Source organism: Cucurbita pepo, chromosome LG16 (genome assembly GCF_002806865.2).
Source record: "Cucurbita pepo subsp. pepo cultivar mu-cu-16 chromosome LG16, ASM280686v2, whole genome shotgun sequence".
NCBI classification, from domain to species: domain Eukaryota; kingdom Viridiplantae; phylum Streptophyta; class Magnoliopsida; order Cucurbitales; family Cucurbitaceae; genus Cucurbita; species Cucurbita pepo.
The window spans coordinates 7,988,297-8,001,862 of record NC_036653.1 but is presented as its reverse complement, the minus strand read 5'-3'; the positions used below and the strand labels follow the sequence as shown (position 1 = coordinate 8,001,862).

Here is a 13,566-nt window from a genome sequence, read left to right as displayed (position 1 = left end):
TTTTTTTTTTTTTTTTTTTTTTCACTTTAATTGTTCAGACTGTTGTAGGAGGAAAAAAGTGTTTATTTATGTATATATATATGAAACTAAATCATGGGTTTTGTTCTTTTTACTGTTGGAATCTTGAACATGGTTACAAATTGTGAGATCTTTTGATATTTCTCCATAAATCTGCTTAAAAAACTGTTTTTGAAGCATATTTTATGAGAATTTCCATCTGGGTTTCTTACTAAACCCTCAGATTTGTGCAAATTTTGCTTCCAAAATCCAAGAACATGAAGTGAAGACGTTGAAGATGTGAAGTGGATCCAATATTAGTAGCTAGGGTTCAATTTTTGTTGACTGTTCTTAAAATTAGGTTTTGGGTAACAGTAATTAATTACATCCCCAGATCCTTCTATCTCCCCTTTCTTTTATTAATATTTTAATAAGTTGAATTATGATCCGATCGAACCATTCTCGCAAGCTTTTTTTCTCTTTACCTAATTTTCCTACGAAGGAAAGAGGTGTTTGGAGAGTGAAGCAACCCAACCCTGAATGGTTTGAGTCTCGACTCTATGGTTTTCGTTCCAGTCACGTCGTTTTCTCATCGATCTAAATTTTCTATCTTTTATCGTCTTGTTTGCGGTGGTGTCAGATCGGAAGTCAGTAAGAAACCACCATGGAAAAGGATGTTTGAAGAGAGAGAGAGAGAGAGAATTCATGAACAAAAAAAAAAAAAAGACCAAAGTTGTCTTTTGTTTAAGCTCTTCCAGGTTTGGTTAATGTCTGAATTAATGTTAAGTGTTTTGTCGGACAGGTAAGTGTTCCATGCAACAACATGTTCACACTGGTAACTGTGAGATGCGGCCATTGCTCAAATCTGCTGTCTGTTAACATGGGAGCTTCTCTTCAAGTTCTTCCTCCTCAAGATTCCCCACCGGTATGAATCATATGATATTGTCGACTTTGAGCATAAATTTTCATAGCTCTGTGCTTCCTCAAAAAGCCTTGTACCAATGGAGAGAGTATTATTTGAAACTTTGATCGTCCAACAAATATATTATTTATTTAATTAAAGAGATATTTTGTTTGGTCATGTGTTTTAGGGTAATAAACAGCAGCAGGTGAGTGGTGGGGATTGGAGCAAGGACAGAGGCTCTTCTTCTTCTTCCTCTTCTTCCTCTTCAAAATGCACTAAAATTGCCTCTCTTGATTCTGCTGAACGTGACCAACACAGAATCCCTCCAATTCGCCGTCAGTTTTCTCTCTATTATTTATTTTTTTATTTTTTTAATTTCATTATGAATGTTTTTTTTAATAATTAAATACGAACAAAAAAAAAAAAAACTAAAATTTGATATTGATTATGATTTGATTAAATTTTCATAGAGGTAGATTCGGACATTAAATGAACTTCGACATTTAAAAGAACACGTAGGTTTGTAAAGAGAACAAAACATTATTTTTGTGTTACTTCTGCTCTGGCAGATATACGTCTCTAGACTTTGATAATGTTGGTATAGGTAAGAACCAGACGGGTTAAATGAAAATAATAGTGTGGTTTAGTTGGATGAGGTGTTAGATGCATACGGACGTGGACCCATCTAGGATGGTGACCATACATGCATAATAGAATTCGACCCATCAATATCATGGGCCATTTTTTGTATGCATGTATGTTAATTTGGTACGTATGTATGTATGTGTGTATATATGATATGTATGGGTTAGCCTTTCACTCATTTGTCATGTCATTGATTCATTGATTCCTCTGCTCCTTTGCACTTTTTTCATTCCTATTTAATCCCTTGTCTTAATACGTTTATTAATCATGTTTAATAGTATAATATAATGGGTTTGGATGTTGGCAGCACCAGAGAAGAAACAGCGTGTTCCTTCAGCATATAATAGGTTCATCAAGTAAGTTGATGGCTTAATTAGTTTGGGATTAGTGATCTTAATTAACCTTAATTAATGGGTTTAAGTGTTTTGTTTTGTAGAGAGGAAATCCAAAGGATTAAGGCGAACAATCCCGACATTAGCCACAGAGAAGCCTTTAGCACCGCCGCTAAAAATGTAAGTTCTCGAACCTCTTGCTCTTGCTCGAAACTAAGTTCCGAGTTTAAAGCTTTTGAGACATATATAGAAAGGTCTTTGATTAGACGTACATGACGATACGAGAAGAGTTGTAATTGAGATGAAATTGACGACGGTAATTCTAGTTTTAGCCGTAATTTTTTTTAATCTTTTTTAAGGAAATATAATTACTGGGTGATTAAGGATTAAAGTGGGTAATTAAATGATTAATCCATCTAATTAGTGGGTGGTTTGATTATGCAGTGGGCACATTATCCTCACATCCGTTGTGGGCAGAAGGTGGATGGAAACAAGCAAACAAAATAAGCTTGAATTTGACCGGAGATCATCACAGTCCATCCGATTAGCCAATGGGGTTCCGCCACCTGTTAATTCTAGAGATGATGATGACGTGTCAATAGATTAAATACTAAATAAAACATCTTTTTTTGTTTTTTTTTTTAATTAATGTGTATTAATTTAGATTTTATTATTTCCAACAAAAATTGAGGTTGACTAAGTCCTCCTGCCCTGACCCTATAGGAAAATAAATTACTTTGATAACCTCACCCCCCCCCCCCCCCCNCGTGTGATGTAATAACAGGTGAGATTAATGTTATTACATATTTATAATCTATTTATCAAGTCAGTTCTGTCTTGAAATTGATTGACTTTTAAGATGATAATTGACAGAGTCCAAGTCACTACTAGTAAATATTGTCTGGTTTAGCTCGTTTTAAAACGTGCCTACTGTGAAGAGGGTCTAGCCTTATTCCGACTAGTGCACTACGTACCTGTGTGGAAACCTTACATCGGTTCCCTTGCGTACCTCTTCACTGTGTACTGTGAAGAGGGTCTAGCCCTATTTCGACCAATGCACTGCGTACCTATGTGGAAACCTCACATCGGTTCCACTGCGTACTGTGAAGAAGGTCTAGCCCTATTTTGATCAGTGCATGCGTACCTGTGTGGAAACCTCACATTGGTTCCACTGCGTACCTCTTCACTGCATACTGTGAAGAGGGTCTAGCCCTATTTCTATGACTAGCTTTGGATTGTGAGATCCCACATCGGTTTGCAAGGGAAACAAAGCATACCTTATAAGGATGTGGAGAGACAGATCGATACGTAATGGGTCAAAGCTAAAAATTTCTACTAACGATGGGTTTTGGGCGGTTACAGTAATTGATGTCATATCTACTGAATTATACTGGGATTAAAGAAAAACTCGTCGTTTGTCGTTTTCGTAACACGGTTTGAAGCGAGACGTAGATGAATGGTGGGAGGCATCGAGGAAGAAGGTTGTATGGGAAGGACCACTCTAGCATTGAAAAAAGTATAGAGAAGATGATGAGTTTATTGAGAGAAGAGCACTTTAATTTGAGTGTGAATTTGGAAGGTTATATATAAATCTAAGGCTGCCCATGATGGACATTGATCGTCGCAGTATTTTGCCAGAATCCACAGCCACCAGAGAGAGAGAGAGAGAGAGAGAGAGTAGTGTGTGTTGTGGGTGTCAGTGTTACAGACACCGAATTCATTGATTTTATGTAACCAAATTCAATAATATCGATGTTAGAGAATTGGAAGGGAAAAACAATGGATTTTGTTGGCACACAAAAGACATACAGAAAGATATGAATAAAGGCATTACGTTGGGGTTAGAAGCAACAGCCTTTTGGAACCCAATGCCTATGTCTATGCCAACCATATAATCCTTTTTTGTTTACATCTTTAATTTCCTCACCATCGCTCAATTTAGAACATGTTTTGCTTTGAACGATTCTAAGAACATGTTGAGATTTGAATTAAAATATGCACATGGGCACACGTATGAACCCTACTTTTAATAATTGTGAATCGATGGTTGAACACTTTTGTTGTTCCAAAGGAATCTCATCCAACTTTGGGATTTGTGGAAACTTCTCTCTAACACACGCGTTTTAAGACTCGTGAGACTGATGGTTATACGTAACGGGCCAAAATGAGAGTGTTATTTATAAAGGTAAATTAGGGTTTGTCGAACCCTTTTGGTTGTTTAAACCCTAAAGGCAGGTTTGAGAGGAGGAGGAGGAGGACTTAGAATGGATGGGAGTGAGGGAGTGAAGAGATGAGTAAGAAGTGTGTTGATAAGAGATGTGCTGTATTCCATTGCAGAAGAAAGTATAGGCGAGAGATATCAGGGAGTGATGAGTGGGGGCCTCTATTATGTACGAAGCTGCATCAAACAATTTAAAGGGTGGAAAATGGTTGCCTTTTCAATCAAACTCAGATTCCCACAACCACCAATCACATAAATTGCGGTTTAGGATGAGACTGCTCGAGTAGGGTAAACGAGAGATACATGAATGAGAGAGATCTCGTGGATATGTAAGTATACATAGTTTAGAAAAGTGCACGTTCTTTTTCAGTAACTCGATTATATCATGTTAAAAGGATCAATGTGTAATGAAACATTCCTTGTAAGGATGTGAAAACTTTTTACTGTTGTTAGGTTAACGGTGATAAAGGGAACCCTTCGGTCATCACCAAGGGGACCATGGTTGTTGGTTTGGTTGTGATGGTGTAGATCCATTAGATTGTTTAGGGAAAAGTGGTTACAAGGAGCGGAACATCAGTCGAAACAACTGATGTTCCGGGGGCCCATTAGGAGTAAAAGCAAAGATGTCCTTAAAAAACAACCGATTCTCCGAAAATCACTAATATTTAAACTACTCATCGCTTAAGTACTCGGTGAAAAGGAAAATGCAAACTTTTTAGAATTACAGATTAATATGGTTAGATGAACGGTTATTAGAGTGTTAGTTTATATGGATTCTCGGGAGGTCGAGAGAAGTAAAACGATGAGCGATAATAAGAAGGGTAAAATTAGTTTGATATAAGTTGGAAGAGGAGGAGGAGGAGGGGTGGGTGGAGAAAGTGAAGAAGAGAGAATCTGAAACGTCAAATCAAGAAGTTGTTGGGAGATTTGGAGGCATGTGGAGGGCTTCATGAATGGGTCTTGTCCGAAAGATAGACGGATGGATTTTACCTTACATTATATAATATAATAATATAATATAATATAATTTATAATCTCACAAACACATTACATTTTTTTTTGCAAATGTCTGTGTCGACATGTCGTGTCACTTCTTCATGTCTCTCTTTTAAACAGTCTTTCAACTCTCCTCTCTCTCAACTAAAGCAAGAAAGAGACCATTCAATTAAAACCCTCCTTTTTTCATTTCCTCCAATTTCTCTCTCTCTCTCTCTCTAAAACCCATATATATATATATATATATTCCTATGCTACGTAAAATACTGTTCTTCAATGATCACCCACACCTTGTCATTTCTTCTTCACTGTAATCTTAGGTGTGAATTAACTTGAATTCAAGATTCTCATTATGCTTTTGTTGAGAATTTTTAATCAGGGTGAAGGAAAAGTGATGAAAAACTGACCAGTCTCTGTAAAATCACACAAAACTTCGGTAATTTCTCTAATTTTACACCCAACTTTGAGAGGGAAAAAATCAAAGGAATTAGATTAATTTGATTAAGTATGGTTTAGGTGGACATTATTTTTTTAATTCCGGATTTTGGATTAAATAATTGAATAATGTGACACTGAATATTAGATTATTAACTACTAGGTTCTCCTTGCTTTTTACACAAAGTATTTTTAAACCGTAACGAAATTTCTAGAAAATAATTGTAATTTTTAGAAAGCATCCTGCTATTTTTGGAATATTTTGAAATTAATTTTAAAATATTGTAATTGACGAATATAATTTTGTCCTAAAAAGGAGAATTACCTTAGAGAACAACTACTAAATAAATAAATAAATATTACTTTTACTTTTTTATTTTTCCTTAAAATATTAATAAGCTTCTTTCAAGGAGTAATTATTTAAAGTTATTAAAACAATTAAAATTTATTTAGAACATAATATTTGATAAATTGATATAATTAAAAACTTAGTAATTTGAAGTAGGAGTGGTAGAGAGAGAGGGGCAATAGGTTACCTGCGCGATGCAAGAAGGAAGAAAGAGTTGTCACATCCCACGCGCCAAGAAAGGAAAGAAAAGAGCAGTGGTCCGAACTACTAAGCAATCAGCTGTTTTGGAAACTCCCAATCTCTTTTAATTCTTTTTTTTTTTCCTTTTCTTTTCTTTTATGTGACATCTCAATCTCAATCTCAATCTCATCACCCAACGCATTCAATTATTCCACCTCCTCATTTCATCATCTTTTTACTAACATTTCATTGCCCATCACTCTCATCTTTGACCTTCTGATATGTATTCTGTGGTGGATTTTGGATTCCTATATGTGTAGTGTTCTTAATGATTCTGATACGTATTCTGTGGCGAAAATCGATGCTCATTTCTGATGACAACATATAGAACTAATAAACAGAAGAGAGCTGTGATGTTTTCTACTGACTAAAGCAGTAGAAAGACAGAGAAGCAACAACAAATGGAGAAGAAATCATTAGTTTCCAAGTCAAAAGTGCTACGTACACTTTTATCAATATTATCATGATGTTCATTCATAATTTCGTACCTCATTTGAAGCCAATTACCAGCCCAGTTTAAAATTAATACAATGGTTAAAAGAAAAAATGGATCAAAAGTTATCAATTAGTCACTACAGGTTAATGACAAAAGAATCAACACACCAACCATAGCCGCAATGAATNCAAGAAGTTGTTGGGAGATTTGGAGGCATGTGGAGGGCTTCATGAATGGGTCTTGTCCGAAAGATAGACGGATGGATTTTACCTTACATTATATAATATAATAATATAATATAATATAATTTATAATCTCACAAACACATTACATTTTTTTTTGCAAATGTCTGTGTCGACATGTCGTGTCACTTCTTCATGTCTCTCTTTTAAACAGTCTTTCAACTCTCCTCTCTCTCAACTAAAGCAAGAAAGAGACCATTCAATTAAAACCCTCCTTTTTTCATTTCCTCCAATTTCTCTCTCTCTCTCTCTCTAAAACCCATATATATATATATATATATTCCTATGCTACGTAAAATACTGTTCTTCAATGATCACCCACACCTTGTCATTTCTTCTTCACTGTAATCTTAGGTGTGAATTAACTTGAATTCAAGATTCTCATTATGCTTTTGTTGAGAATTTTTAATCAGGGTGAAGGAAAAGTGATGAAAAACTGACCAGTCTCTGTAAAATCACACAAAACTTCGGTAATTTCTCTAATTTTACACCCAACTTTGAGAGGGAAAAAATCAAAGGAATTAGATTAATTTGATTAAGTATGGTTTAGGTGGACATTATTTTTTTAATTCCGGATTTTGGATTAAATAATTGAATAATGTGACACTGAATATTAGATTATTAACTACTAGGTTCTCCTTGCTTTTTACACAAAGTATTTTTAAACCGTAACGAAATTTCTAGAAAATAATTGTAATTTTTAGAAAGCATCCTGCTATTTTTGGAATATTTTGAAATTAATTTTAAAATATTGTAATTGACGAATATAATTTTGTCCTAAAAAGGAGAATTACCTTAGAGAACAACTACTAAATAAATAAATAAATATTACTTTTACTTTTTTATTTTTCCTTAAAATATTAATAAGCTTCTTTCAAGGAGTAATTATTTAAAGTTATTAAAACAATTAAAATTTATTTAGAACATAATATTTGATAAATTGATATAATTAAAAACTTAGTAATTTGAAGTAGGAGTGGTAGAGAGAGAGGGGCAATAGGTTACCTGCGCGATGCAAGAAGGAAGAAAGAGTTGTCACATCCCACGCGCCAAGAAAGGAAAGAAAAGAGCAGTGGTCCGAACTACTAAGCAATCAGCTGTTTTGGAAACTCCCAATCTCTTTTAATTCTTTTTTTTTTTCCTTTTCTTTTCTTTTATGTGACATCTCAATCTCAATCTCAATCTCATCACCCAACGCATTCAATTATTCCACCTCCTCATTTCATCATCTTTTTACTAACATTTCATTGCCCATCACTCTCATCTTTGACCTTCTGATATGTATTCTGTGGTGGATTTTGGATTCCTATATGTGTAGTGTTCTTAATGATTCTGATACGTATTCTGTGGCGAAAATCGATGCTCATTTCTGATGACAACATATAGAACTAATAAACAGAAGAGAGCTGTGATGTTTTCTACTGACTAAAGCAGTAGAAAGACAGAGAAGCAACAACAAATGGAGAAGAAATCATTAGTTTCCAAGTCAAAAGTGCTACGTACACTTTTATCAATATTATCATGATGTTCATTCATAATTTCGTACCTCATTTGAAGCCAATTACCAGCCCAGTTTAAAATTAATACAATGGTTAAAAGAAAAAATGGATCAAAAGTTATCAATTAGTCACTACAGGTTAATGACAAAAGAATCAACACACCAACCATAGCCGCAATGAATTTCTCAGGAATTTCATGATAATAAAGAATTGTTCAATATCCTAGCTCTCAGTAACCCTAAAAAATCTTCAAAAGAAAAGAGTTAGGCTTGTACCTTACGCTATTGTCCAAGACTCACAAGAGATTATATTGGAAGCCTCTCCTCTATCAAAGATGCTAACGCCAATGAATGTAATTAGTATCCTAACATCTGTCAGTGTTCTCTTGCTTATGCATGATCGAAACTGGCTTCTTCCGCATCGTCTTTAGGATTGAAACTCCATTCAGGTTTCACCCATACTGAAAACTACATGTATGGTTAATCAAGGACAGAGAAAGACGAATGATGATCATGGTAAGCGCTGATTAGCATCAAATTTCCAGAAATTATCAAGACCTCACTTCAATGAAACCTCAGCCAATTGTGAGTATATCAAGCTACAACTCTTCGGTAGAAAAGAACGTAAGCAGCAGAAGATTTTATCTTATCAAGGCCAATTGGATAAACATGGCTATCATCGAAGTCATACCACTGTTCACCTCCTTGCTATATCAGAAAAGAGGGGAAAACAGAGAAAACATCAATAGTTATAATCAACAATTACAAATTTTGACGGTTGATATGAATAAGTATTCATCTTGTAACCAGACAAGTGGTTAATAATAGGACTCTCACTGATGTGGACTTGAATTTAAAACAAATATACATAAATAAAAAGACAACAAGAGGGAATGGGCAAAAAAAGAATGGTCTTAAGGGGGGAGACCGGGAAGAGGCTGAATAGATGCAGGAGGTAACGGGACCGGAAATCAGAAGGAAAAAAAAGGGATCAGGTCTTGAAATCAGAGTTCTTCAAAATTGAGGTCGATATAATTTTGTTCTCACATGCAAAGGCTACCATGAACAGAGAAGATAATGTTAGTCTCTCTGTATGAAATGAACTCACAGTTACGCTCTAAGATTGCATGTGACCAAAGAATGTGCTCTGAGCCCACAAATTTTCAAGCATCAAAAGTCTACTAATTGTAGTTCTTACGAGAGAGAGAGAGAGAAAGAGAGAAAGAGAGAGAGAATTGGGGAGTGTGTTTTTCCATTCAATCACTCTGCACTATAAATTCAAATTTAGTTAACTCCATAAAAACAGCAACATACTCCACAAAGGTAGCAACCAACTCCAAAAATAGCAACTAATTAGAAACAGACTAGAAATAGAAATAGACTTAAAGCTTGAGTTTACTAACACCGAGTTAACTCAGTTAACTCAAAAGCACATTTCCCAACAACAAATGATGACTTGGAAAAGAAAAGAGAAATTAGGACTCGGTTTGTCACTAGTACTTCAAGGTTCAATTGACTATATGGTCATTGTTGACGTATTAAACTGACTTGAGGCAGAAATTGTTGTTCTAATCATCAGCGGCATACTATTTCATATGCAGGCTAGGAAAAGTACTAGCAAACTAAGATTTATAATATCTGCTTCTTACATACAAGATGAACTGATGTAGTAGAACATATTGATTAGTTGCTTGTTGATTTGTAGCTTTCAATTTACTGATGTAGACAAAAGGTAGAAAACAGAAGAAATGTGAGGCATCTTGGGAAAAGAAAAAGTAACATCACTTACATGGACAAATGCTGTGTAATGGCCACCTCCCATGCTCCCATAGTGATTGCTGACTGCATAAAGCACATAGCGAGTACAAGAGTGACCATTCTTATAGGCAACGTGCATCGATAAATCCAGATCATCAACAGGAAAGTCAACGTATGTCTCTAGCTTGTTCTTCATGAACCGGCTATATGAGAACCTCTTCAAATGAATAACCAAAATCTCTGGTAATCTCCAAAGATCTAACTTTTTACTGGCTTGACAGTGTTTTTTGCAAGTAGGACAATACCTGAATAAAAACATGACGGTACATGATATCAGGAAATCAACAATAGGCAAATGTAACTATAAGGAAGATAGTTAAATTATGAAATGAAAGATTTTCAGATCATAATGTTTCAATTTCCAAATTCCAAACAACCAAATCAGAATTACAAAGTTCGTTATGCACATTCAATTTCTTTAATAAAAGGAAACAAAAATATAAATGAACTGACCACATGTCTTCGGGTCCAAGAGGCTCCTCCTGCAAAAAAGCTTCAAGGCACTTGTACAGAGAAACAGATTCTTGAGGTCTCTTTGTAAGATAGCTGGATTTGAAAACCTCAGGTAAAGAGGTAAGAAGGCGAGTGTCATAACGCTCAATTTGCTTTTCTGGCCAGGACACAAGCACATATAGCCGCTTGCTCTTTTCCGACCCTACTACAAATTCACCAACTTGAATTTCAGAGCCCCGAACGAATCCCTTCTCGTCTGTAGTGTAAAATTGTAAATCAGCATCCGACGGAGAATTGTCTGCATCTTCACTTCTCAAGGGATCAATTGCACAAGCCGATCCGGAATTAGTTCCATTCTCCACCTCCCTGGTTTTCTCAATTGCATCAACATCAGAGGTATGGTTTTCTTCCAAAGCATCTGGAGCAGGCACCTGGAAGGGACTGAGCAATTTTTTGTATATAGCTTGAATATCAGATCCATTAAAGGCACTAGGCAGCTTGGCCACGAGGGGAAATCCAAATGCCTTAAGCCTTGTAGTACGTTTCCCATTGATGTACTGCCTGACCAGAAAAGGAAAATTAGATCCAGGTAGGTGAGGCAAAACACGGAATATGGTTACTTGCATTCATCTAACTAATCCTAGAAAACCTAACTACGATCTGGCAGCTGTCAGTTTGTCACTAGTAAATTCATTCTTTTATTAACAAAATTATAATAAGCAATCCAAGAACTAGTTTCTCATATTGTTGAATGTTATCCAGTAAATCACGGTGCAAAATTACATTTTTTGGAGGCAAATTGCAAATGTAAATCCCTGAACATTTTAGTTATCATGATTGTATAATTTTCCAATCTACATTGAAGGGCAAAATTGAATAAACTTAATCGGCCATGGTAAATGTATCCAAGAGTTGAGTTACAGTGGAAACGTAGTTCTTATTGTTGGCCATACCTAGTAAATACAGTGCTGCACCAAAATTTAAATCTCAGAGACAATCCTCAACTTGGAATGTTATCAAATTAAGCTATTCTATTTCCCCAAAGTTTTCTTCTTCATTCTAAGGAAGATAGGATTTTTTTATGTGAGAGGAAATTTCTAGCGTCACATCTATGTTCTATTTTGTAAATAGAAAAGCAATGTTGACTTGTAGCATGAAGCCAATTGGCTTACCTCATGTGATTAGAAAATGGGCTGCTATTAAGCTAGCTAATGGGAACAATGACAAGAATGTAAACAAGTCTAACGATTATACTTTTATTGAGAGACAACTAATATGAAATGCCGATATGACTGCAAAGGGACTTACGCCTCCTCCCATCTTTTTAATTAAGAGAGTTTTTTCCAACATCACCTATGCTACTAGCATCTCAACCAACCAAGAAAGTGACCATGTTAAAAAATAATGGTCAAATAAGAGTTAGACATTAATTAGTAAAAACTTAGAACCTCTACATCTGAATGGGAAATAGCAACATTTTTTTTATATTAAATAATCCAATATGCATGTAACTTCAAACTTCTAAAGCTTTGCAATCAGTGTAATGCTCTCTCAGCCTCCCCAGTCTCCCCTCCTATATTAAGTGAAAAAGATACCATCCCCTAGAGGCCAAAACTAGTTTACAATGAACTTCATAAATATAAATTTAACTATTAGATATGAAATCACGTGAACACAAGATCCATCAGTTCAGAAATATAATGCACTTACTCCTCGATGCTTTGATGCATGAACACAGCCAAGGGCATTTGTTCATCATCTTTTGCTAAGCGATAGGCAACCAATCTGTCACCATCTCTTATCAAGGATAAAGAATCGGCTGGCTCCTCAAGATACCGTAATATGCTGTTGTTGTATACCTGCATAGAAATTCAGGACTTCAGAGGTCACTAAGAATAAAGTAGTTCATGCTATATTATAAAGAAATTAATACAAAAGCCATCACAATGCAGCCAATTGAAAAGTATTACAATCACAATGATATACCTCGGCAACCAATAAAGTCTCATCAGCTTTTAAAGAGCATGATATACTAAGTGCTTTTATTAGATCTTCCCATTTTCCGGACTTGGGAACTGTAATGGTATGTGGAGCTGGAGTACTACCATCAGTGCTCACAACTGTTAAAGTCATTGTTCGCGTTGTTGTTGAAGGAAGAGGCAGTGATAAATACATGAATGGATCAAAGGTAGTAGAAACCTTTTTGCAAATAGGACAAACTAATGTTGACTTATATTGACCCTGCAAGGATGAAATCAAATGATGAAAGCCTTGAAGAGATAAATTAAATTGGAAATGTCACTTGCCAGACAAAAACTTGGACATGCGAATACAAAAAAAGTAGCATTCATAAACAAGTCTGATACCTCAATGAACGTAACTAATACTATGAAAAAGTAGATTTGATTTAGGCAAGAACATAAGAGATTCATTAACATGCTGGTTTCAAAAGAACATGCTATTACCAAGGTGAAAGGAATGTAGTGTAGGTTATAAAGGAAAAAGAAGGGAGGAAGGCATACTTGGCACACATCAACAATGATGGAGTCATTGCGAGCCAAATGGTTTTGCCAATATTCATCTGCTACTTCATTATCAGGTCGTCCATCTCCATCCTTGACTTCTACATAAGGCTTCTTTTTCACACGATTGAGATCTTCATGGAGCCCATCCAACAAAAAAGCAAGGAGCTCCTGTAAAAAAAAATATTGAATCAGACTACAAGACAATTGATGAAATCCTGTACCCAGAACCCTCATCGCTCAGAGGAAGGAATCTAAAACCCTGCTTTTGATAGAAAAGAAACTTCACTGACTTGAGAATCATGTTGATTAAAGCCACTGAATTGAGGAGCAAATCTAGCAAGCTTAGACTTGAACGTTCTGGGTGCCACAGGACTTGCGCCAGGCGCCCATAATTTCCTCAACATATCTCCAAATGCCAAAGCTATTTCCCCCTGAAAAGTTACTGCTTGTTACGGACTTAAAGAGGGGGGGGGGG

The 13,566-nt window shown here is 35.5% G+C and overlaps 2 protein-coding genes across 4 annotated transcripts in view; one reads left to right on the top strand and one right to left on the bottom strand.

The window, feature by feature from the left end:
• Window positions 1-2,627, top strand: part of LOC111777002 (putative axial regulator YABBY 2) — a 3,141-nt gene extending 514 nt beyond the window's left edge. The window contains exons 1-6 of one of the 3 annotated variants that reach the window (XM_023656438.1): window positions 448-540; window positions 800-922; window positions 1,089-1,236; window positions 1,854-1,902; window positions 1,983-2,058; window positions 2,323-2,627. In XM_023656438.1, coding sequence (XP_023512206.1) covers window positions 538-540; window positions 800-922; window positions 1,089-1,236; window positions 1,854-1,902; window positions 1,983-2,058; window positions 2,323-2,385 — 462 coding nt within the window. In that variant the 5' untranslated portion in view covers window positions 448-537 and the 3' untranslated portion in view covers window positions 2,386-2,627. Of the gene's footprint in view, window positions 1-447; window positions 541-799; window positions 923-1,088; window positions 1,237-1,853; window positions 1,903-1,982; window positions 2,059-2,322 lie in introns of those variants that run through there. The other 2 variants (XM_023656437.1, XM_023656436.1) reach the window with 2 other exon arrangements.
• A 5,648-nt stretch (window positions 2,628-8,275) lies between these two features.
• The window catches only part of LOC111777446 (ubiquitin carboxyl-terminal hydrolase 8-like), a 10,300-nt gene continuing 5,009 nt past the window's right edge, over window positions 8,276-13,566 (bottom strand). The window contains exons 7-13 of the mRNA XM_023657059.1: window positions 13,382-13,522; window positions 13,089-13,259; window positions 12,553-12,807; window positions 12,277-12,425; window positions 10,567-11,127; window positions 10,085-10,358; window positions 8,276-9,003 (exon numbers count right to left, since the gene is read on the bottom strand). Coding sequence (XP_023512827.1) covers window positions 8,890-9,003; window positions 10,085-10,358; window positions 10,567-11,127; window positions 12,277-12,425; window positions 12,553-12,807; window positions 13,089-13,259; window positions 13,382-13,522 — 1,665 coding nt within the window. The 3' untranslated portion in view covers window positions 8,276-8,889. The remainder of the gene's footprint in view (window positions 9,004-10,084; window positions 10,359-10,566; window positions 11,128-12,276; window positions 12,426-12,552; window positions 12,808-13,088; window positions 13,260-13,381; window positions 13,523-13,566) is intronic.